Source organism: Drosophila rhopaloa, unplaced genomic scaffold (assembly GCF_018152115.1).
Source record: "Drosophila rhopaloa isolate 14029-0021.01 unplaced genomic scaffold, ASM1815211v1 contig_133, whole genome shotgun sequence".
NCBI lineage: Eukaryota > Metazoa > Arthropoda > Insecta > Diptera > Drosophilidae > Drosophila > Drosophila rhopaloa.
The window spans coordinates 1,795,028-1,821,852 of record NW_025335010.1 but is presented as its reverse complement, the minus strand read 5'-3'; the positions used below and the strand labels follow the sequence as shown (position 1 = coordinate 1,821,852).

General features: G+C 37.8%; 1 protein-coding gene across 6 annotated transcripts in view; it reads left to right on the top strand.

Moving 5' to 3' along the window:
- LOC108039503 (2-oxoisovalerate dehydrogenase subunit beta, mitochondrial) overlaps positions 1-12,731 on the top strand; it is a 33,155-nt gene extending 20,424 nt beyond the window's left edge. Inside the window, exons 1-5 of one of the 6 annotated variants that reach the window (XM_017116533.2) lie at positions 11,302-11,393; positions 11,555-11,801; positions 11,870-12,088; positions 12,146-12,238; positions 12,294-12,731. In XM_017116533.2, the coding sequence (XP_016972022.1) occupies positions 11,371-11,393; positions 11,555-11,801; positions 11,870-12,088; positions 12,146-12,238; positions 12,294-12,521 (810 nt within the window). In that variant the 5' untranslated portion in view covers positions 11,302-11,370 and the 3' untranslated portion in view covers positions 12,522-12,731. Of the gene's footprint in view, positions 1-11,293; positions 11,394-11,521; positions 11,802-11,869; positions 12,089-12,145; positions 12,239-12,293 lie in introns of those variants that run through there. The other 5 variants (XM_017116532.2, XM_044456587.1, XM_044456589.1 and 2 more) reach the window with 5 other exon arrangements.
- The last annotated feature ends 14,094 nt before the right edge of the window (positions 12,732-26,825 follow it).

Here is a 26,825-nt window from a genome sequence, read left to right as displayed (position 1 = left end):
CTCGCGAATCGTGCCGTACGAAACACGGCTGCACCCCTCTGTCGGTTGGGCGGATAAGTGGGCCGTGGGACTCCGCGCGAAAAAAAAAGACGCTTATTAGGCACTTTTTATTTATGCCATTGGACCCGTGAATTGAATTCACACAAAACGGTGAGGCTACTGGCGTTATATTTTTAAGCTCCTTTACGGGCTTTATATAACTTTTCGCTGCCCCTGTGTCAATAAGAATTTTTAAAGTTCTCCCAGCCAACCGTCTTTCGATGAACGGAAGCCGGGACCGCTCTCTAAAAAATTGAGAAGGTCATGGGAGTCGCGCGAGTCGCTGTCGTCTTCGATTGCGCTCAGCGCGGCAACCGCAGCGTTATCATATTCTTGGTCTTTGGCACTGGCGGCCTGCTCGATGTTGTCAAGCCGCTGGCGCCTTTGGTCAGTTATCCTATCTGAGGAGTTTGGTCTTTTGAAATTTTTTGCCTGCGAGGTTTGAGGTTGTGCGATATTGTTTTGCTTAAAATGTGGATATTGTTTGGACTTGGACGACGATGGCTTCCAGTGCATGGACTCCGCTGCCTGACGTGGATTGCCACCGTCGGCCCAGTTCTCTTGCTTACGGCCAGAATCATTTTGTTTGTTCCCATCTGGTTTTTTAAAATAATGGGGATTCTTTTCGTTCCCTTGTTTATCGGGAGCGCGGTACTGAGCCTTACGAAAGTCAGAATTCTGGGTCTTCTGCTCCATTGCCCTAGCATACGTTGTCGCGAACTGGCTTCTTTCGATGCTGGCTTCAGGCTCCCTAGCTAATGCCTATGCCGATGGAAGGTCTTCTGGCTGTGCCGGAAATACAACTGCCCTCAGGTTTTTTTTTAGGCCTGAGATAAACACGTGTAGAGCGTCCGCCCCCACTGAAGTGTGGCTCTTTCAATGTCGTGGGACATGACAATTTTATTTGTGACAAGGGTTAGCTTACGCTCAACCTCATCATAGTATTGCATGAGGCTTTGGTCACTTCAATGAACCGCCTCAAGCTGTTGTCGCAACAACCGCAACGAAGTTTTGTCAGCGTAGGAGCAGTCTAATCTTGCTAAAATGGCATCGAAATTAAGTACAGTGTTGTGTGATACCAGCAACGCTCGCGCTGGGCCCTTAATTTTATTCCTGATTATGGTAACGGCTTGATAATGGGCACAGCTGCCCTGGTAAGGCTTAAAGAGTTCGTATGCGTCCGTGGCAGATTGCCTCCACGCTACGTACTCGTCTTGTTCACCTTTAAAATCTGGTACTGACTTGATTACGTGAATCGGTTTATCGCATGGGGGTGCTTCTGGTTCTACTGAGACTCTTTGGTAGGCCTCTACCTGTGGGGGCTCTAAGCGCATGTTTTGTAACTGCCTATACAGAGCTGATTTGTGCTTCAAATTGTGCTCGGAGCCTAGCTTCCTGTTGCGTTAAGGCGCCCTGGATAATGTTTTGTAATTCACTCGCGTTCATTATGTCTTCTTTCTCTTCAATTTGAGTCTGTCTTGGTTTAAAGCCTCTTATCTCTTCTTCTTCACTGTGACTCACTATTTCCCTTTTAACTTCTCTATACGGACCTGGAAAGCTCATTAAAAATTTGAACTTATGCATCCTAATTCATACGAGGTTCGGCTGGTAAACACTTTGATATATTTTATATATAAATAAACAATAAACAATTTTATATGAGCTGCAAGTCACAATTGCAGCTATTATTATTATTTTTTTTAAATTATATTTATTTTCGCTAACTATAAGGCGCACTTTTAATGTATGCAAGTTTTAATTTGTTTTTTTAAGCCGTAAATGAATTAATCAGCCCATGTTTTCATGTTTTCCTTGAAAAAAATTTTTAAAGGGTCGGTAGTTTTGTTCGTTAGGCGCCAATTATGTTGAGTCGGAGTTGCTCGCTGGCGGTGCCGCTCCTGGTCGGGCCGATGATGACGTGACACCAGTTGGGTGCTCGCTGAGTGGTATTGCAGCCGCTGGGTGGCTGCTGACCATGTGTTGGATAAGTGTTGGCGGTCGGCAACAATGTTGCTCCTAGATGTCCGCTGATGATGTGGCACCGGTAGGGTGCTTGCTGGGTATCAAATGGCGGTGAGAGGGTGACTGCCCCCTATGCTCTTTATTCAAATATATGTAAAACAGAACTGAGGGTTTTAACTGTACGAAAAACTTAGCTTGGTCGACAGGCCGACCGCGCGTCAGTGGAAAATGCTGACGAAGCAAAATGACCATAACTCACCATACCGGGAATCAATGGGACCCAGGCACGGCCCCCAAAGACGGGTATGCTGAGTTGGCATCTAGAAACACTAGGTTGAGCCAAGAATCATCCAAGATTTCTACCGACTGTTTTTTACTCTTCATGATTGTTAACTTGTATCCGGTGGGTGATTAATTTCTGCATTACGCCATAAGAACTTCTGGGAATATTGGTCTAGGGCGCAAACCTTAATTTGATGAAACATTTCCCGTATATCGCCTGATACCGCTATAGGTCGTTCTCTGAAGCGCAACAGAACTCCCATCAAGGACACCAACATATCTGGTCATTTTAAAAGAGTGTCGTTTAGTGATATGCCGACAACTTGCGCTGCCGCGTGCCACACCAGGCGTGTCTTCTTTTTGTTAGGGTGTGTAACCGTGAATATAGGAAGATACCAAGATCGTGGATTGTTTGACAACTCCCATTTTTCCAGTTTGCAAATGTGTCTCTTCTTCTCTTGGTGCTGCATGGTATTATTCAAAAACGTTTTCGTCTCAAGGTACTTAAGCCTTTTGAGAGCCATGAGGTACGAATCGGGCATATTGATTTTGTCGTACTTCCACAACAACCCAGTCTTCCAGCGACTTTCGTTGGAAATGTACTTTGTAGTTGCCTCCATTATCTTTAGCGCTTCCTTAGATCGCAACGGTTTTATAGGAACACTCACGACGAATGACTCCAACGAGAAGAATGTCTTCATAGCTTCGTCAAGTTTCCGCGAACCGCAAACTGTTGTGCAGTGGCAGATATGGAATACATGAGGTGGCGTGTAATTTTCCGGTCCTTGGCGGCCGTACACAGGCCATCCTAATTTACATCGAACGGCAATAAGATCGTCATTTTCAGCTTGACGTACCTTCAGCTGCACACTGATCTTAATATTGTCTAGTCCGATGATAATTTGAGCCTTAACATCTTGGTTGAAATCGGAACTGTTCTCAAGTGCTGACGTTCTTTGAGTGTCCGATCTTCGATGCTTTGCAATGGAATATTCAAGTTGCTTACAGTACGCGCTCCTTCAAGTCTGTGTCTTACTTCCGGACGACCCTCAGCGGAAACACTGACGCTAACGACTCTCGATTTTGACTCGCTCTGGGTCACGTCGCTAGTCCACTAAGACAAAGCTGCTCTTTAGGACCGTCAAGCCCTAGCTAGCCCTAGCGTTTTATTAACGTGCAGGACGCGCCTTCGTCGATTAGAGCATAAACGTCTATGCTACGGGAATTATTATGTAATGTTACTGGTATATAACGGAACAGAGCCTTTGTTGTTGATTTGTCATGAAACAAAACTGTTGACTCGCTGGTCTCTGACTCTCCGTTTTTCTAGGATTGTCCTCCTTGTCATTACGAATCTCGCTGTTAATCTCAGTATTCGGATAATGCAATAGCACGTTGTACGGTAACTGAAATACATCGAGGTTGCAAAGTTTTTTCACTCTGCAGTTACGGACAATATGCTTTCCAAAACAACAAAAGCAAAGTCGTTTGGAATTAAAAAATTCCACTCTCGACTTGATGCACATGGATAAGAATCCTTAGCAATTTGTCAGACCATGGTCGCAGCCGCATTCTGGACAAGGTTGATCTTCTGTTACGTGTGCCTTCGACTTGCCGTCGTCATTGCTTCCTAGCATGTCGTGCACTAGCAGGCGCTCCTTTCAATATCATCCACTTTTATCTTTCTCTGTTGAGTGACTTTCATAGGGTGCAACCATCGTTGCGCACATCGCTATTCCAAAGAGCCACTTGTCAAAGCGATGTCTACCCCAATCCAGCTTAAGATCACTTGGCAACTTAGCAACCAAATCGCTTAACAGAGAATAATTATTAAGGTATTCTTATAGTCCTAGTGACATCATTGTGGCACAATAATTCTGGACTGCCAGTGCCAGCCGAATCACGGATTCCAAATTGTTGGGTTTGATGGACGGCTCTTCTTTTAGCTTCCGTTGCAAGCTAGCATGCACTATTTCTGAACGCCCATACAACATACTTAGCGTTCCAATCGCATAAGGTACCATGGCGTCGCTCTCTTTTCCGTATAAGGTGTGGCGGTGTGTGCCCAATTCTGGAAAGCGTCGTAGCCGGCATGATTAAACATAATCGGTGTGCTTGCATTCTCAAGCGACACAAACTTGTTCGAGTAAATCACAGTTGGTCCGGATACATTTTCGTCCTCAAAACCTCTGAATGGCCCAGTGAAGCTGCATACTGCGTTTCCAACTGAACCTGCTCCCAATCCCGTGGTGTGTGAATTCTGTTCACCAGATGCGTATCCTATTGCATCATCCATTTCGCACTTGTGACGTCACTCCTTGTACAAGTACTACTACACAACTCATGTGCGATTCACTAGAAAAAGTCGTCGAAACTTCGGAATTTGGCTCTCTATGACCACTATCGTGTATACTCTGTCCTCACTCTCTTACACCCTTGGTAAAAGAATGCTTTCCCGAAAGCACGTGCACATCAAATGGGTTCGCAATTAATCAAATTGTTAAAATTTTTTCTTACACTTGTGGTTTACCGCTCTTCAACTTCTAATTGCGTCTTCTTCTTCTTTTTACTTAAGTTTACCAATACTAACAATAAAAAGATGAAACTGACTAACAGTGTTGAGCAACTTAACAATATTTTTAAACTTACAGATAAATTCAAATAAATCGACTTTTAAAATTGGACAGTTAGCGCGCGGCTAAACCTTCTTATTAGCCTTGCAACACCTTTTTTAAACATTTCGCCCATATAAAAATTAGATTTATTTTATTTTTAAACGATGTTTAGAAATCGAAAAACACACTCAAGATGAATGCCTTATTTTGGTCTCTCTATAATATCAGTACGATTGGTAATCCCCTGCCAATCCGCACGACATTATCCGCAATTGACCTCACTATTTGGAAGGTCAACGACTTGAAATATTGGAATCTCAAAAGTCAAAGGTGGTTTGAGCCAAATCTAGCCTAAGCTGGGAAGCTTGGAGTGAGATACCGTCGTGGTAACCGGCTATAGACTAGGAGTGAGGAAGTTCTATCGATTTCATTTTTTAGGCATTGTTACACAACTTTTTATACCCTTGCAGAGGGTATTATAATTTTGGTCAAAAGTGTGCAACGCAGTGAAGGAGTCATCTCCGACCCTATAAGTATATATATTCTTGATCAGGATCACCTCCTGAGTTGATATAGCCATGTCCGTCTGTCCGTCTGTCTGTTTCTACGCAAACTAGTCTCTCAGTTTTAAAGCTATCGAGTTGAAACTTTGCACACAGCCTTCTTTCCTTTGCACGCAGTATATATGTCGGAACGGCCGGGATCGGCCGACTATATCCTATAGCTGCCAATTAACTGATTGATCGGAAATGCCATAACTTTGGTGTTTGTAAAGTTAGGAAGTTGGGATTTTCTATGGGTTTTATTTTTGGCCAATCAATCCGACCTACCAAAGTTCATAAGGGTCGGCCGACTATATCTTATAGCTGCCATATAACTGAACGATTGGAAATGCTATAACTTTGGTGTTTTTAAAGTTAGGAAGTTGGGATTTTTTATGAGTATTAAGAATGGCATCATATGAACAATTTTGGAGAATTCTGCAAGGGTATATCAACTTCGGCTCCGCCCGAAGTTAGCTTTCCTTTCTTGTTAAATAATGACTTAGAACTTACACCTAAAAATACCGTTATTTTTGTTGAGAAATATTATTATAGGGTTTTAAATTTTTTCAAATGGCGACTGCGAATTTTGTTGCCAAGGAGCGATTGGAGCTAAACATTGACATCGCCTAAAAATAGGTCACAATTGCTGCAGTTTTTCTCTGCTGGAAAAAAAAACAAAATTGTAAATATTTTTTAAAATTTATTTAATTTGGTTTCTTATATAGGACGCTCCTTTAGGTTATTAAATGTATGGCATCAAAAAATCTTTAAAAATTATATTTTATATAAGTATTGGGATATTAATGGGGATTTCACATGTTTTGACACCAATAATGCAAACTGATTAACGTTATTTACACCCACTTATCGTGGAGTAAAAGGTTATTTTGTATTCATTCAAATTATTTAACTGATAGAACAAAGCGTATTCGACCCTATAAAGAAGTTGTAACCTCACATACTAGATATGTTTGCAATATATTTGTGAGAGTGATTTGCACGGCGTAACTTGCCGATGTTTGTTTGCCGACCACGGTTTTAGGAGTTATTAAGATATTAAATTGTGTTTTTATTATAACGTCACTATGAAAAACTTTTATAATTTAGAAAATATTTTCATATTTTAGCATACAATAATTTGTTTAGGCTTATCTTATTTTATTTCGAGGCTGTAAAGTAGTTTCAAAAAAGGTTTATGAAAACAAAAACCACTTTCACTTAAGGGGTTATCCGGGTCTTGACACTCCAAAAAATTCATTTGTTTCAAACTTTTTATATAATAGTACAAAGTGTCAGGAATGTTGTCCGAAAATTTCAACTCGATCGAAGCAAAACTAGGAATGGGAGAAATTTAAAGCCCAGCGCGTCGAATGAGTCGCAACTGGCAATGCGGACTCTGGCGTCTAGTAGGTGCGGCACGCAGAAGCGGGTAAACGACGCCCCTTTTGTGTCCGCTTTAAAACTTTAAACGCGTTTTTCTCAAAACCACTTTTTTGAAGTCGGTTTTCTCAAAAACTATCTTCAATTACAACTCATTTTATAAGCCAAAATATGGCCATAATGTACGTAAAAAAATAATCTTTTTATGAAAAGCGCTACATATCGGTATCGGGCAATGCTATATATCGATTGAAAGGTCATGACATAACCTACAAAACGACGCTATTCATAACAAGTTTGGTTAATGCGTTGAAAAGTTATTCATGTGTAAACATGGAGTTCGCTAACGCTGAAATTCGCGCTGTTTTAAAGTTTTCCTTCGTAAAAGGTAAATCTGCTAGAGAAATATTCCGTGAGATTAATGGTGTTTTAGGGGTTGGTACTCTATCATTTGACGCATAAAAACCTGTTGGACAGAATCAACGCCTGCGATATGCTGCTGAAACGGAATAAACTCGACCCATTTTTGAAGCGGATGGTGACTAGCGACGAAAAATGGATCACATACAATAATATCAAGCGAAAACGGTCGTGGTTGAAGGCCGGTGAATCGTCCAAAACAGTGGCCAAGCCGGGATTGACTGATAGGAAAGTTTTGCTCTGTATTTGGTGGGATTGGAAGGGAATTATACACTATGAGCTGCTCCCATACGCCCAGACGCTTAATTCTACCATCTACTACGAACAACTGGACCGGTTGAAGCTGGCGATCGACCAGAAGCGACTAGAATTGGCCAACAGGAAGGGTGTAGTGTTTCACCAGGACAACGCCAGACCACCATATAGCCCGGACATAGCGCCAAGTGACTACCACCTGTTCCTGTCCATGGCGAATGCCCTTACTGGTGTAAAGTTGGGTTGTGAAAAGTGGCTGTCAGAGTTTTTCGCAAACCAGGAGGAAAGTTTCTACGAGAGGGGCATTTTGAAGTTGCCGTCTCAATGGGAACACATTATCGAACAAAACGGTGCATATTTTAGCTAAATCCGTTCACTGTATCAATTTTTATAAAGCATTGAAAAAAGAGGAAAAACAAGAGAGAACGCTATAGTCGGGTGCCCCGACTATCAGATACCCGTTACTCAGGTAAAGGGAGTGCGAGGGAGATGGAGATAGAAATTTGATCACGCATAACTTTTTAACGAATGGTCCGATTTGAAAAAATTTCTTCTACATTTCGATAGGTATTGATAAAAACAATAAAACTGCATTTTTACTTTTCCGAAATATTTAAATTTTTAAAATCGTATATAAGCGATTGTGGGCGTTAAAGGGGGCGTGGCACCTTTTTGAAACAAACTTGCGCTGCGTAGGAACTCCTAGAATCTGCATGCAAAATGCCAATCTTCTAGCTTTTATAGTTTCCGAGATCTCAGCGTTCATACGGACGGACAGACGGACAGACGGGCATGGCTATATCGACTCGGCTAGTGACCCTGATAAAGAATATATATACTTTATAGGGTCGGAAACGCTTCCTTCTAGCTGTTACATACTTTTGCACGAATACTATATACCCTTTTACTCTACGAGTAACGGGTATAATGACTACCTAATATATAAATATATTAATTTGATTGTTAAAACATAACAAAATAAAAATTATAATTGTCTATGATTTTATTTGTTAGACGGTAACAGAGGGCGTTATCAATTTGATGTAAAATTAAATCTTAAATTCAAATATTATTTTTAAGTGTGTGTGTGCGTCAACTTCGTAACTGCATTATTTTATTTTGGGTCCACAATTTGGCTTATATGTTGTTGTTAAAGTCGACTAAATTAACCAAAATAAATCAGAAATTCCGAAATCTAGACCAGCAGCTTTATTAATTTTACATGTCATTTCTGTTTGTAAATCATTTCCAACTGGGTTGAAGCAAAGACCAATATAATCTCTAAGATGCGTAACGCCATACGATTTTTTTGCACACGAATTTTTTGTGCTGGCTTTTCAACTGGCTTTTCGGTCTCTTGCCCAAAAGCCAGCGAGAGACCGCTCTAGAGCCAGCCGCTCTCTTGCACGCATACTGCAACAGCCGACGACTGTATGTGTGCTCATGTATTCACAAGGAAAGAAATTCGATGCAGCGCGCTGTCGAAATATACTCTTTATTTTAAAATTATAACATTATTAAAAATACTTAGTTTGTATTTCCTTAATATGATATTTATTCGAGTGTAGAATATTTTTTAGTAATGACCAAATATATCTACGTATATAAAGATACATAATTTATTTCATACATGACTTCACATTGGAATAATTGTCATTAGGGTATTCAGCGTGCGACGTGTGAACGATTTTTAGGAGCCTCAGAAATTTTGCGATTGAACAGGAGAATATTTTTATATTATTGTATATGGATTTAAAAATATGTGGTATTTTTATACCCTTGGAGAGGGAATTATAATTTCAGTCAAAAGTTTGCAACGCAGCGAAGGAGACATTTCCGACCCTATAAAGTATATATATTCTTGATCAGCATCACCAGGAGAGTCGATCTAGCCATGCCCGTCTGTCCGTCCGTCCGTTGCTACGCAAACTAGTTTCTCAGTTTTAAAGCTATCTGCTTGAAACTTTCCCAAAAGTTGTCTTTCTATTGCATGTAGTATATAAGTCTGAACGACCCGATCGGGAGACTATATCATATAGCTGCCATATAACTGAACGATCGGAAAAGCCATAACGTTGGTGTTTTTAAAGTTAGGAAGTTGGGACTTTTTATGAGTATTAAGAATACATCATATGAATAATTTTGAAGAATATAATTTACAGAATATTCTGCAATGGTATATCAATTTCGGCTCCGTCCGTATATAAAATTATTATCATAATATAATATAAATTTATATAAGTATTTGTATATTAACTATTTTAATTATTTAGAAAAAAGAAAAACCCAAAGGGGAAACAAAATAGGTTTGCGCACTTTTCTTTCCAAAAAAGCTTCAAATCAAATTTAAAAGGCACAAAATCATTAAACCAAATTTTATTTTCATACGAAATACTAAAAATGGATAACTTATGTACATATATAAAATGTACTTGTATTATATTTAAATATACTCCAAAGGTAGCTAAATTTTGAAAATTAAACCTACCCTGTTAAAATAAATAATGAATATTTGTATATGTATTTGTATATTAACTATTTTATTTATTAAATATACTAAATAATTAAAATAGTTAATATGTTTAATATTCTATTAAACTGATTAAATAATTTAAATAGTCAATATATTAAATATACTATTAAATAATAAAAATAAAACTGTTTGAATAAATATGAAAATAAATGCATGTTGATAATATTAGATATGATGTTATTCGTATTTACTTTAAATATTTTAAGTCATTAAATCAAAGTTTAATATATTTGAGTAAAAATTAAATTAAATATTTCAAATTTAAAGTTAATAAAAACAGCCATAGATAAAAAATAAAGCGAAATATGTTTAATCAAATATCCTTTAAATATATTAATTTAAATAAACTTCGCTTTGTTTTTGTTTAACAATCATAGTATATTCAAATATATTAAACTTTATTAAAATATTTTAAAATTTAATCAAGTAGTTTTATATGTTCTGTACTAAAAGTTATGTTTCTAGCTTTAATTTAAATATGTAAAACGAAACTATGATTTAAATATGCAGATATTCGTTTTTAAGGTATATAAAAAAGATTTACATCAAGCTTCATTGCCATATATACATAAATGCAATTTAAATAATCATCCTGTTCAATCATAGAAGTTCTTTTGACACACAATTAGTTTCTTAGTCCAGAAATGATTTCTGGACGAAAATCGTCTTCTCGAACAAATACGCACACATACGCACTTCTATTTTTAGATTTTTACGCTCTCAACTTTGTGCGAGCGGAGAGACCGGAATTTTCGTCGCCACCAAAAAACGAGCTGCATATTGCAAAACCAATGTATGGGCGTTACGCATCTCAGAGATTATACTGGTCTTTGGTTAAAGGCTAGCCAGTCTGGTCAGTTAAAAATTTTTGTAAGAGCTTTTATCAACAATATCTTTCTAAGTTGAGCACCCAACTCACATTCAGTAATAGGTGTGCTGAATTGGCTTTGCATGGTGGTTAGTTAGGCAAATCAAAATAAATAAATATAAATATTGCTTTATTGCCTGAAACTTTTTGGTAGGAACAACTTCGTTAAGGAAAACAAATTTTACAGTTTTTTCCTAAAAAGAGAGTTAACAGCAATCCACAGACACACTTTGGTTTAAAGACTAGTAAGCCAAAAAAAAATTTGTTTGTAATGCTTACATTTGTTTAATGGATTAAGGCGAAAAAGCTAATATATGGCAAATTATTTGTTGACTTTTAAGCTCTGTGCTTGTATAGAAATTAATGTAAAAGTGTTATATTTTGTTCTAAATAGCCATCCATTTCCTATCCACATAAACATATTATTATACTCGTCAAACTGGCCAGAAACTGCGCAGAATGTCGATTTGAATGGAACCGAAAAATGTGACAAGGTAATCTATGGACAATTCTACGCAATACGATGAAAAACTTTGTCTCTTAAACAATGATCGGCGATCGTAGTTTGAGATATTTCGGAAGAGAATTCAAAAAATACCAGAGTTATTACTAATCGTACTAGACAAAGTATTCTTTATTTACATTTATTTTGCAGTTTTGCGATTGGTGTAGCTAATATTGGAGCTACCGCCATAGCTGAAATTCAATTTGCGGACTACATATTTCCGAGCTTTGATCAGATAATAAATGAAGCTGCCAAATATCGATACCGAAGCGGTGGCCTCTTTGACTGTGGATCTTTAACTTTTAGAGTTCCTTGTGGTGCTGTAGGTCACGGAGCATTATACCATTCTCAAAGTCCAGAAGCATATTTCGCTCATACCCCGGGCCTTCGTGTTGTGGTAATTTTGGAATATAGATGGAAACTCGAAATTATAGATTTTAATTGCTCATATATTGTTCAAAAAAGGTTCCTCGTGGACCGATAAAGGCGAAGGGTCTTCTCCTTGCATGTATTCGTGATCGAAATCCTTGCATCGTTTTCGAGCCTAAAACTTTGTATCGAGCCGCTGTTGAGGAAGTGCCAATGGAATACTACACCTCGGAACTTGGCAAAGCTGACATACTGCGGCATGGAAAAGATGTTACACTTGTTGGCTGGGGTACACAAGTCCATGTGTTATTAGAGGTACGTGCTAGACATTTTAAAGGTTTTTCTTTTATTAAACAATATTTGGGTTTATAGGTAGCTGAACAGGCGAAAATGAATTTGAATATCGATTGTGAAGTTATTGATTTGGTTTCTATTTTGCCATGGGACACTAATGCGATATTTACCGTAAGTAACTAAAATTAAAAAAGATTAAATATTAATCATTTACTCTTAAATTTAGTCTGCAAAAAAAACGGGACGAGTTATAATTGCCCACGAAGCTCCGTTAACACAGGGGTTCGGATCCGAACTAGCATCTCAAATACAAGAAAAATGTTTTTTGCACCTCGAAGCACCTGTGAAGCGAGTGACTGGATGGGACACACCGTTTCCCCATGTATTCGAGCCTTTTTATTTGCCTGATAAACACCGATGTTTGTCAGCTATTAAGGAAATTGTTATGTACTAGGACTACGTTTTACACTCTTGGGGCAGTTTTTTTGCCTGGTCATCTAAGCAATTTCATACGTTTTCTTATACCATGGAAATGAGAAAACGATCCCTAAGATATGCCAAATTGAAATATGTAACAACTAAAATGGAACCGAATGCATTTATTTACATTTTTTTTAATAGATCCTGTTATTCATTATAAAAATAAAAAAAATTTTTTTTGGAATTCTAGTATTTCAAGTCTATATCAATACAAATTAAATCTACAAATTTTATTTCGTAGTGTTAGGAATCTGGAACAATTCAGCTCAGCTGGCCGCATTTTTTTATTGAGTGAGAATATGGGCAAACGGCAAAACGGAGGGAAGTAAATATTGGACGTTATTAATTCAAATTGCAATGCAGAGCGAGGCCTAGACAGTTACAGTTTTTCGATTATATAAGTACCGGTCCAATCGACATACGTCGATTTCCGCATAACATAAAAGTGGCCCAGAACTTCATTGATTAGTCACAGCTTAAGAAGGACAACATTTACCCATAAACACCTAACACTATTTAAGCAGGTAAGTTGGTTGACATTTATTTTTGTTGAATACACTTTCGTCAGCCAGTTACAGGTACTTAAACAAGATTAGTGTTTAGAATATAACCATTAGTGAGGCCGCGAATAAAAATCCGATATAAATCAATCATGTTCGATCCTCAAGAGGCTCTTGCAAGTGGCCGAAATGGGATAAATGACCCAAAACAAGTGAAACTTTGGCTCCAGCGGACGACTATAAAAGGAATTATAAACCAACGTGAAACGTGGGGATTGACACTTGGTGAAAGCGCAGAGAATTAGTCGTACTGGACTGTATTTTGTAGCTTTTAGAGTATTTATTTTACTTAAACACAAAAAAGGGATGTTTACTGTCGAGACAAATCCGCAATCTTAACTCCTTCTAATAAACAGACGATATTGCGTACATTTCCAATGTAAAAGTCCATCATATCACAAAACGCTGTCCTAAATCAAATTGCTGATTTTCGATAGAAGTAACAATGCATTAACAAACCTTTTTACGACCATCGACAAAGTTAAATGTATTTACTCAATTGTCTGTGGCCAGCTTTAGAAGGCTTGCAGACATTTTAAGGGGGTATGGTATTTAAATTTTTGTTTTTTTTTTTTTCAATTTTTTTTTCTGGATGCACAACATTTGAAGAATATTGGCTTACAATTTTAGATTGATCCGCATAAAACCGAAGTTATGGATATTATTATGTTGAACGTAGGTAAGTTAGCTCGGTTTGAATTCAATTTTTGGGTGTCCAAAACTTTAAAACTCTCTCTTGAAAAGTTGCCATTTCAAAATCGGTGTACACGATCCTGCAAAATCTACTGGACGAATCGTTTTGAAATTTGCACAGTTCTTCTTTACTAAATTCCTTAGGTAATGCTGTCGAGTTTTTTTTGTTTTTGGCACAATTTATTATTATTACAATAACAAATAACTCGGATTTTTGGGCGAAAATCGAGGTTTTTGACTTTCAAGTGCCTCACTTACAGTGGCTCACAGCTTATTTCGTCCAGACCTAAAATTGAAATTAAAACTCATATAGCTGGCAAGCCATACGGATTATAAAAAAGATTTAAATGCAGTTATGTTTTGGTAGTATTTTTTTAATTTATTAAGGCTTTTCAAAATTTGTAAACGCTGTTAGAACACCTCTGAGAAGATTTCCAATGGAGGAAACTTATTTTATAGTGGTCTCCACTTCCAAGATTACACTTTTTAGGTAATTTTTGCTAGATAAATTCCTCTTCCTTATGGCTATGTCCGATATTTTCCATAAATTCACATTCAAGTCTGCGGTGATACCGATACCGATACTCCTAATTATACCATTGCAGAGGGAAGGGTCAAGAGTTAGCAACGCACTGAAGGAGACTATAAATTATTTATTAACTTGATCAGCATCACCAGGAGAGTCGATCCGTCCGTTTCTACTCAAACTAGTCCCTCAGTTTTAAAGCTATCTGCTATCCCTAAAGTGGTTTTTCCTTTGCAGGTAGTATATAAGTCGGAACGATCCGGATCGGTCGACTATAACATATAGCTCCCATAGGAACAATCGGAAAAATAATTTTAATTTTTGTACTTTGCGATTTGGTAAGATCACCATAGAGTAAGAATCTAAACAGAGGTTTCATTTGCTCTGCCCGCACCTCTGCCAAAGCTATGCTGAGAGCCATGTTCAAAGCTAATTTCGATTTCTCACCACTCCTAACATGTGCGAAGCACAAGCAATAGTATGGGGAGTTTTCGCACCAATCTTTAAAAATAAAAGCGTCCAGTGCAGCAACAAGTATTCACTACGGGACTCGATTCCAGTTCGATCGAACAAATGAAAAACTCTCTTTTTTTCCGTTTTTCCCCTACGAGGCATCGCTGGCAAAGTCACTCGAGAGCGTGGGCAGAGCAAATGAAACCTTTATATAGATTCTTAATCTATGGAGGAAGTTTATACATTATGCCATCTTCCCACAGAGATATCCCACCATCCGTTAAACGGGTGGTCAATAAGGTTTTGCCGTTCCGAAAATTCCAAGTTAGTTTCCCATCCAAAATTGACGAACTTTTTTATGCGATAGTTAGGCGATGTTTTTGGTGCAACTCTGAGTTCACCTTCTTGACAGTGCAAAATTGCAACATTCACTACGAAAATTTAAAAAATAATTGCGGATAACTTTTCAAAAAGGAAGGCGCCAAATCAAAAAAATCTGTTTATACTTGTAATAATTAATTAATTACTTCTCCATCCGTGTGACAGCATTAGGAGTAGCTCCACTCTCCACTGTGGACGCCAATGACATGGAAGCCTCTGCAGCGGAAGTCAACGCTCAGGCAGCTCTGCGGCCCCCGCAAGGTGGACCACAAGGCCGAGCTTGTGTCATTGCATGGAGCTTGGTTGTCCTTAACATTAAAAATAAAATTAAATATGAAATTATAATAACATAAAAAACAAACATTTCGTAAGTTTCGATGACTTTGCCTAATGAATCGCACATGAGTTGTGTAGTAGTACTTGTACAAGGAGTGACGATACAAGTGCGAAATGGATGATGCAATAGGACACGCATCTGGTGAACAGAATTCACACACCACGGGATTGGGAGCAGGTTCTGTTGGAAACGCAGGATGCAGCTTCACTGGGCCATTCAGAGGTTTTGAGGACGAAAATGTATCCGGACCAACTGTGATTTACTTGAACAAGTTTGTGTCGCTTGAGAATGCAAGCACACCGATTATGTTTAATCATGCCGGCTACGACGCTTCCCATAATTGGGCACACACCGCCACACCTTCTTATACGGAAAAGAAAGCGACGCCTGAATTTATACCGAACGCATTTTCTTATGCGAATCCTCAGGGAAACAATGCATATACCGCAGCGCAATGCGTACCGCCATGTAACACTGTCGGATTCATGCCACACCTTATACGGAAAGGAGAGCCACTACTGAATTTATACCGAACGCATTTTCTTATGCGAATCCGCAGGGAAACAATGCAGGTCAGTTTATGCCGACATATACCGCAGCGCAATGCGTACCGCCATGTAACACTGTCGGATTCATGCCACCAAACAATGCACCAATATCTGTACATCCAAATGGTGCGGAAGGGTTCATTCCGCCAGCCAATGGGCTGGGTTTTGTACCAAAAAGGCATTTCAAAAACTGACGAAATATCGGTAAACATAATATTTATACCCTTGCAGAGGCTATTATAATTTTGGTCAGAAGTTTGTAACGCAGTGAAGGAGACGTTTCTGACCCTATAACGTATATATATCTTGATCAGCATCACCAGGAGAGTCGATCTAGCCATGTCCGTCTGTCCGTTTCTACGCAAACTAATAACTCAGTTTTAAAGCTATCTGCTTGAAATCTTCCCAAAAGTTGTCTTTCTATTGCAGGTAGAATATAATTTGAAAAGAGCCGGATCGGGAGACTATATCAGATAGCTCCCATGCGAACAATCCGAAAAAAAAAATACATGCGTACCGCCATGTAACACTGTCGGATTTATGCCACACCTTCTTATACGGAAAGGAGAGCGACGCCTGAATTTATACCGAACGCATTTTCTTATGCGAGTCCGCAGGGAAACAATGCAGGTCAGTTTATACCGACATATACCGCAGCGCAATGCGTACCGCCATGTAACACTGTCGGATTCATGCCACCAAACAATGCACCAATATCTGTACATCCAAATGGTGCTGAAGGGTTTATTCCGCCAGCCAATGGGCTGGGTTTTGTACCAAAAAGGCATTTCAAAAACTGACGAAATATCGGTAAACATAATATGTATACCCTTGCAGAGGCTATTATAATTTTGGTCAGAAGTTTGTAACGCAGTGAAGGAGACGTTTCCGACCCTATAACGTATATATATCTTGATCAGCATCACCAGGAGAGTCGATCTAGCCATGTCCGTCTGTCCGTTTCTACGCAAACTAATAACTCAGTTTTAAAGCTATCTGGTTGAAACCTTCCCAAAAGTTGTCTTTCTATTGCAGGTAGAATATAAGTTGGAAAGAGCCGGATCGGGAGACTATATCATATAGCTCCCATGCGAACAATCCGAAAAAAAAATTTTATAAGTATAACTTTGTTGTTTTTTTTACCCTTGCAGAGGGTATTATAATTTAATGAAGGAGATAATTCCGACCCTATAAAGTATAAAGTATATATATTCTTGATCAGCATCACCAGGAGAGTCGATCTAGCCATGTCCGTCTGTCCGTTTGTCCGTCTGCCTGTCCGTCCGTCCGTCAATCAATCCGACCTACCAAATTTCATAAGGATCGGCCGACTATATCCTATAGCTGAAGTTTCTTTCAGCTTTCTTCCTTGTTCTTATTATTTTTCTTGCCCTATCACAAATTTTTATACTAAATCCACTTACCTTTTTTATATACAAAATTTAGAAATCACGCAAAAAATAATCAAGAACCACAACAAGAAATACAACCGGCACAAAACCAGTTGCCTGCATTGTACCCTGAAATGCCAGCCTAAGCATAGGCAACCCTTTTAAGGGTAGGGAAGTGATATATTCACATATTCATACCAAGAAATAAGAACTTTTAATGTAAACAATCCACATCCGGAGCAGGCGAAGACGCTCTTCAAACATTAACAATTCTTGCAATCACTAAGTGCCGAGCCCTAAGTGGCTCTCTCACCCTCAAATTATTGAATACAATCAATATCCCAAGCGGGCGATCTCGCTCCCAAATTTATTTAAACAAAGGGCAACACAAGAAAGATTTTTGTCAAAAGAATTTAGTCTTAAGCCAATATTCAATAAAGACACAGTACGGCATTCAATTGTGTTTCAATTCAAAGTTCGGCATTGATCTTAACCCAACGGGTGGATCATTTATGTTACTCAATATATTTTCACTGGCGCAGTCGGTAGGATACAAAAAGTATCTGAAAAAAAGAACCTCAAGTGGAAAATAAATTAAATTTTATAATTCAGTTCTCGATAAATAATTACGCAACAGATTTCAAAACCCTTCAACTTGGATTATAATTCCACGTCGTTTGCCCAACAAAAAGTGGTAAAATAAATAAATAAAAAACAATAAGTCCAAAAAACAATAAGTAAAGCCGTTAAGCCCGTCGTGTGCTTGTTATAGCGAATCAGGGTCGTAACTTTGCCAGCTAAGGAATCCGTGATTTTTGATCTTCCCAAAAAATTGAGCTTCACTTAATTGCAACAGGCGCGAGTGGGGCAAATGGCCAGGTAGAACCTATAATGAGCACACTTTAAAGTATGTTGACCGCTGTCGAAACCACTCAGAGATCGTGGCAAGGTCTTGGCATTGGTCAGCCCATTAAAAAAGGTTAACGGTAGGAACGCTAGACCTCTCGGCCTATTGCCAATAGGTGAAGAAGAGGATAATTTAATTAATAGAGAATCTGTAAGAAAACAAGCTAAGGAAAACATGGAAGCTAATGCTCGTTACGACAAACGTAGATTTGATAAGAACAAAGCAAAAATAATTAAATTTAACGTTGGAGTCCATTTATTGTTAAAAAACGAAGAGCGACACCAGACAAAACTTGACCCAAAATTAAAAATCATTAACAAGTAAGAAAACATATAAGTATGCACATGAATTTTTGAGAGCATTGCCAAATAGAATTCGATGACTCAAAAGGAGCTGAGTCTGATTGCCAAGTGGGGAATGAAGATATGGATGGCACGTTAGATGCCTTAGAATCCCAAGAGGGGATTTAATGACCGCACCATAACAGATGGACATGTTATGGCGGAGGTCGATGGTGACAGCACCATAGCAGAAGGACATGTTATGGCGGGGGTCGGTAATTTGCTGTTAATGAAAATGCACAAATTGATACAGTTCATAAGTTATTAAGAATTTTTAAGTTTAGTTAAGAAAGAAATGTAATTTAAAGTTATCAACAAACCTAATCGTTTATGTTGGTCTAAATGCCTCAAATTATGTGAAGAAAAGTTAATGAAACGTTGTAAACAATAAAAATGAATAACAACTGACGTGTGAAAATGGTGTGATTTAAAGGTAGCACACGAAGACGTGTGATTTGTCAGGAAGGCCGTGTCGGAGAGCTAGTGCTTTGTAGGTCAGTGTATATTCACTTATATTTTGTAGGTAAGTGCATTTCCCAGAACGTCATTTAAAGTAGGCGCCGCATAGACGAAATATATTTTTGAACTTTAGATTAGGGAAAGAAGCATAGTATCAGAAATTGAGTGTCTGTTACTGAGCGGTCGTATTCCGCGAACTAAGTGAGAGCAGAGGCAGGAGCAAAGAAGGAATTGGTGAATTGAGCTCTGTTCTTTCGTTCTTTGAGGTCAGTTCGATTGGCGGGATTGAGACGAGCAGAACTTGATGCGCTTCGGAAAATAAATAAAAATGAATCCCTCACCAAACGACTCCCCGATATATGTATACCTACAAGGAATTTAACTGAAACTATTATCAAAAAAAAATTGTCAAGAATTAAATGGCAATATAAAAATAAATGGAAGCAAAATTATTAGAATAAACAATATACAGTTAAAATTGGAAATGTTTTTTAAGCAAAAATTCTTTAAATTACAGAATTTGATTTAACACCGTTGTATTCACCGATTAATGTAACTAAGATAAAGATAGTAGAACATAATGACTTTTTAAAACTAATTTCAGAAAATAATACCACACTTTTAGTAACTATAATAATTGTGGTTATTGCTATACCCTTGCAGAGGGTATTTAAATTTCAGTTAAAAGTATGCAACGCAGTGAAGGAGACATTTCCGACCCTATAAAGTATATATATCTTGATCAGCATCACCAGGAGAGTCGATCTATCCATGTCCGTCTGTCCGTTTCTACGCAAACTAATAAATCAGTCTTAAAGCTATCTGCTTGAAATCTTCCCAAAACTTGTCTTTCTATTGCAGGTAAAATATACGTTGGAAAGAACCGGATCGGGAGACTATATCATATAGCTCCCATAGGAACAAAAAGTATAAGATTGCTGTTTTTGTATACCCTTGCAAAGGGTATTATAATTTAATGAAGGAGATATTTCCGACCCTATAAAGTATAAAGTATATATATTCTTGATCAGCATCACCAGGAGAGTCGATCTAGCCATGTCCGTTTGTCCGTCTGCCTGTCCGTCCGTCCGTCCGTTTATACGCAAACTAGTCCCTCAGTTTAAAAGCTATCTGCTTGAAACTTTCCCAAAAGTTGTCTTTCTATTGCAGGTGGTATATAAGTCGGAACGAGCCGGATCGGGCGACTATATCATATAGCTGCCATATAACTGAACGATCGGAAAAGCCATAACGTTAGTGTTTTTAAAGTTAGGAAGTTGGGATTTTCTATGAGTTTTATTTTTGGCCAATTAATCCGACCTACCGAATTTCATAAGGATCGGCCGACTATATCCTATAGCCGCCATATAATTGATTGATCGGAAATTCCATAACTTTGGTGTTTGTAAAGTTAGGAAGTTGGGATTTTCTATGGGTATTATTTTTGGCCAATCAATCCGACCTATCAAATTTCAAAAGGAGCGGCCGACTATATCCTATAGCTGCCCTATAACTGAACGATCGGAAATGTCATAACTTTGGTGTTTTTAAAGTTAGGAAGTTATGTTTTTTATGAGTGTTAAGGATGCATCATATGAATAATTTTAGAGAATATAATTTACAGAATTTTTTGCAAGGGTATATCAACTTCGGTTCCGCTTGAAGTTAGCTTTCCTTTCTTGTTTTTATTTTGTTTTTGTTCCTTGGGATTTGGTAATATTTAAGTATTATGGAATTACGTTTTTAATTAAATTAGAATCGGACATTTAGCATATAGCTGCCATAGAAAAGATGGCAAAATGCAGCGCAAAATCGACTTGGCTTCATTGTTTTTAGTAATAAAGGCATAGAAATAGAAATTTCGGCTTTGCCGCAGTTTGCTTTTTTTCTTTTTTTTTTGTTCTTTGGGATTTGGGGAACATTTAAATACTATGTAATTTCGGTTTTAATTCAATTAAAAAAAAGGTGAAATAAAGATTTTATTTTGCTGTTTTTCTGTTTATCAAAATATTCCTTTGAGATATAGTAATTATTTACTATATCTGAATTACGCTTTTAGTTTTCTCAAAATCTGACAACAATATCATATAACTGCCATAGACACGATGGTAAAATGCAGCGCAAAATCGACACAGCCCTCTAGTTTTTAATAATATAGGCATAGAAATAGAAATGTTTTGTACCAACAGCAAGGGTATATATTCTTAGGCTTGCCGAAGTTTGCTTTCTTTCTTGTTCTTATTATTTTTCTTGTCCTATCACAAATTTGTACACTAAATCCACTTACCTTTTTATATACAAAATTTAGAAATCACGCAAAAAATAATCAAGAACCACAACAAGAAATAGAACCGGCACAAAACCAGTTGCCTGAATTGTACCCTGAAATGACTACGTATGCGTAGGCAACCCTTTTAAGGGGAGGGAAATGACATATTCACATATTCATACCAAGAAATAAGAACTTTGAATGTAAACAATCCACATCCGGAGCAGGCGATGCTGCTCTTCAATAACATAAACAATTCTTGCAATCACTTGCAAATAGACAAATAAGTAAAGAAGTTGATGAAGAATTCGATGACTCAAAAGGTGCTGAGTCTGATTCCCAAGTAGGGAATGAAGATATGGATGGCACGGTAGGTGCTTTGGAATCCCAAGAGGGGATTTAATGACCGCACCATAACAGATGGAAATGTTACGGCGGGGTCGGTGGTAACCGCATCATAGCAGAAGGACATGTAATGGCGGGGGTCGGAAATTTGTTGGTTGAATTGAATAAAAATCCAGAAAACCGTAATAAAAACGCAAACCCTAATCAGAATTTTAAATCACACAAATACAAATACCCAAACCCAACATCGACTAATTTTAATCAATACACGCAATCAGTTAGACCCAACTATACATGGCAGATACTTAACAACCAAAGATATAAACTCTAAGATGCGTAACGCCCATACATTGGTTTTGCTCGTTTTTTGGTGGCGACGAAAATTCCGCTCTCTCCGCTCGCACAAAATTGAGAGCGTAAAAATCTAAAAATAGAATTGCACGAATAAGGAAGTGCGTATGTGTGCGTATTTGTTCGAGAAGACGATTTTCGTCCAGAAATCATTTCTGGACTAAGAAACTAATTGTATGTCAAAAGAACTTCTATGATTGAAGAGGATGATTATTTAAATGGCATTTATGTATATATGGCAATGAAGCTTGATGTAAAACTTTTTTATATACCTTAAAAATTTATATTTAATTCATAGTTTCGTTTTACATATTTAAATTAAAGCTAAAAACAGAACTTTTAAATCAAAACATATAAAACTGCTTGATTAAATTTAAAAATTTTTCAATAAAATTTAATAGATTTGAATATAATATGATTGTTAAACAAAAACAAAGCGAACTATATTTAAATTGAATATATTTAAAGGATATTTAATTAAATATATTTCACTTTATTTTTTAATCCATGGCTAACTTTAAAATGGAAATATTAAATTTAATTTTTACTCAAATATATTAAACTTTGATTTAATGACTTAAAATATTTTAAGTAAATATGAATAACATCATATCTAATATTATCATTCTGCATTTAAATCTATTCTTATTTAGTCAAGCAGTTTTATTTGTTTTGTGTTAAAAGGTATGTTTTTATAATTAATTTAAATATATAAAACGAAACATTTAATTTGATATGCAGATATTCATTTTTATTTTTCCATCGTTTTTTTTTGTATACCTAATAATTATTTAAAGCTAATATTATTATTTTATAAAAAGTTAAACTATTTATAAAACTAAGCTACAGGATATCCTATTTATATTTAATATTACGTACAAACATATTTATAACTTTTTTCCAAGTTGTCGAAAGAGTTTGGTTATATTTTTTAGAATGTTTTTTCGATGCCATTTTTTTTAAATTTTTTAGTAAAATATTATTTATTTATTGGTGTCGCTTTCAATTCATTTTTAATAAGTTTTTTGTTTCCCCTTTGCGTTTCTTTTTTTCTAAGTAATTAAAATATTTAATTTACAAATATTTATATAAATTTAATTTATATTATGATAATAATTTTATATAATGTTAATATAAAAATACCATATATTTTTAAATCCATATATTTAAAATACAATAAATATAAAAATATTCTTCCTGTTCAATCGCAAAATTTCTGAGGCTCCTAAAAATCGTTCACACGTCGCATGCTGAATACCATAATGAGAATTATTCCAATGTGAAGTCATGTACATATGAAATAAATTATATTTTTTTTTATACTTAGATATATTTAGTCATTACTAAAAAATATTATACATTCGAATAATTAGTAAATAAAGTAAATATAAAGGCAATACAAAATAAGTATTTTTAATAATGTTATAATTTTAAAATAAAGAGTATATCGACAGCGCGCTGCAGCGAATTTCTTGGCTTGTGAATACATGTGCACACATACAATCGTCGGCTGTCGCAGTATGCGTGCAAAAGAGCGGCTGGCTTTAGAGCGCTCTCTCGCTGGCTTTTGGGCAGAGAGCGAAAAGACAGCACAAAAAATTTGTTTGCAAAAAAAATCGTATGGCGTTACGCATCTTAGAGTTTATATTGGTCTTTGTAACAACCAAGCTATGTGGCACGTACCAAATTACATCGGACCTAACCAATTTGTGAACACACAACCAATTACTCACAAATATCCTTTCCCACAATATTCCAATAAAATTCAAAGTCCTCAAACGGCATATTTTAAATACATACCCTAAACTACAAAAACTATACGAACTTCGGCTGCGTGCAGACGTGTTTTATTAACGCTCCGGAAAAACAATAAGTCAATCAGTCGAAAACGTTCGAAAAATTAATAAACGCGAGGTTTTTGCGTTTTGCGATGCAAATTGCATATCGTAAACTAAAGTTTTATTTAATTAAATAATTAATCTTTACGCACTAACGCACTAAACAAATGAGTAAGAACGTTGATCAGCGCACTCAACGGCAAAAACAACAAGACGAAGCCCGTGAAAAAATTCAGAGAGAGCAAGACATACGTCGTCTCTCTTTGGCCCGTAACAATGCTTATTTTACGGTGACGAGTAATACTCTAGAACCGAAAGTGCTTGAAGGTGCAAGTTTACTGACCGCCGAAAACCAGAAAGCTAGCTCTTGCTCTCCCGCCCTGCTCTTCACCGCTCAAACGCCATGGAGTGAGCAATGTAAGACTCCAACAGAGCTTCTGCCGCCTAGCGCAACAACAACAGCAACTACTACGACTACTACAACGGTATCTGTCGCCAAAAATGCAATAACGACTCCACCCTCTTCTTGTGCTGCGGGTGAAGCAACAACACAACCAAGTGCAAAAATCGGTGCAAACGGCAAAAACAAAGCTACGGTAGAAGAAGTGACAATTCTGCAAGCGGGTTCGGCCATGCAGACAGGCATGGATCGCTACATTAATATCTCCAAGCGCAAGCTAACACCCCCAAAAAACTCGGACGGGAATAAGCCAAAAATAAATCGTTCCAAAAAAGGCCCTGAAAATCCATGGCCATTACATAGTTGAAAATAGATGTTCCATTCTGGCGGAGCCTGAAACAGAGTCTAAACAATTAGCCCCAAGGAAACTAAAGCACCCACCTATTTTTATTCGGGAGATGATCTCGAATGCCCTAGTCAACAAAATAGTTGAGCTTGTCGGAAAAGATAACTTTCTGTTATTCCGCTTATGAAAGGGAATATAAGCGAAACTAAACTCTAAACCAAAACCGAAGACGATTTCCGAGCAGTGTCGAGGTACTTAAATGATGCCAAAAAGAATTACTACACGTATCAGCTGAAAAGTTGCAAAGGTTTGCAAGTTGTGCTCAAGGGAATAGAACCCGATGTGACCCCCTCCGAAATTACAGAGGCTTGAAAAGAAAACGGTTTTTGCGCAAAAAATGTTATAAACATTAGGAACAAAAACAAGAAGCCGCAACTACTCTTAAAGGTCGAGCTGGAGCCAGGCAGTAGAACCCTGCCAACAAGGAAGACTCTCTCACTAAAAAGTGTGTAAACTGCCAAGGAAACGACACCGCAAACTACAGAGGCTGTCCAGTCTCCAAGGTGATGAACACACAAAACACTTACATGAGATCAAAAACGACACCGGAAGTTTTCTTCGTTTGGCCCTTCAATTACCACCAACGGAATGTCTTACGCCAGTGCTCTAAGATCAGGCACAGCTCACATAGAACCGAAAATTGATAACATCCAGCAGGCCATGGGACAGCCACAAAGTAACATGGAATCTATGATGATTATTTTGCAATAAAATATGATGGAATTTATGTTCTTCATGAAAACCACCATGCAAACCCTTATGCAAAACCAAAATATCTTGTTACAAATGCTTGCAGCTCAGCAGTCGAAATAAACCATGCCTAGCCTTCGAATAACTCTGTGGAACGCCAACGGTGTTTCACGGCATAAACCTGAAATAACTCAATTTCTGAACGAAAACCACATCGACTTTATGTTGATGGCAGAAACGCATCTCACAAGCAAATACAACTTTCAAATACGGGAATACACTTTCTATGAAACCGATCATCCATATGGTTAGGCGCATGGCGGAACTGGCATCTTAATAAGAGACCGCGTCAAACACCACTGTTGGGGAAAAAAAATCATCTGCAAGCTACATCGATAAAATTACAGTAGGGCAACTGCAACCTTGCCATTGCCGCTGTCTACTGCCCACCCCGCTTTACAGTCGCCGAAGACCAATTCATGGACTTCTACAATTCACTTGGTGAGCGATTCATAGCAGCAGGAGATTACAACGCCAAGCACACGCACTGGGGATCCCGCCTTGTGACCCCCAAAGGAAGGCAACTATATAATGCACTCATTAAAACATGCAACAAACTGGACTACGTTTCACCAGACAGCCCTACATACTGGCCTACAGATCCTCGAAAACTACCTGATTTAATGGATTTTGCTGTGACAAAAAACATTTCTCGCAATCTAATATCAGCAAAATCGCTTTTGAATTTATCTTCGGACCACTCACCTGTACTATAACTCTTCTTCAAAGCCCGGAATTAATCGAGCACCCTCGCAGGCTGACGTCGCATAGAACCAACTGGTTGAAGTTCAAAAAGTACGTAAGTTCCCACATTAAACTAACTCCACAGCTCAACATCAAGGAGGACATCGACTGCTATGCCGATGCCCTGGAGTCTGTACTTGTCGCAGCAGCCAAAGTCTCAACACCTCAAGGGTGGGATGGGCACACACACCAACACAAAACTAACCTTGAAATCGAACAGCTTGTTCTGGAGTAAAGGCGTTTGAGACGTGCTTGGCAGACCAGCAGATCGCCATCCTCAAAACAAAGTCTTAAGGAAGCTGGTCGCAGACTTACCAGGGCTCTAAGGCAAGAAGAAGAAAAAGCACAACGCCAGTACACTGTGAAACTTTCACCCACCAGCACTAAGCATCCCTTGTGGAGGGCCCACCCAAATCTAAGTTCGCCGGCCGAAACAGTAATTCCCGTAAGAGACTCTTCAGGCAGCTGGGCCAGAAGCGGGAAAGATAGGGCTTGTACAATTGCTTTACACCTTCGAAATGTTTTTCAGCCAAACCCTGCAACTTATTCATTCTCACTACCGTCGCCGTCAATTCAAAT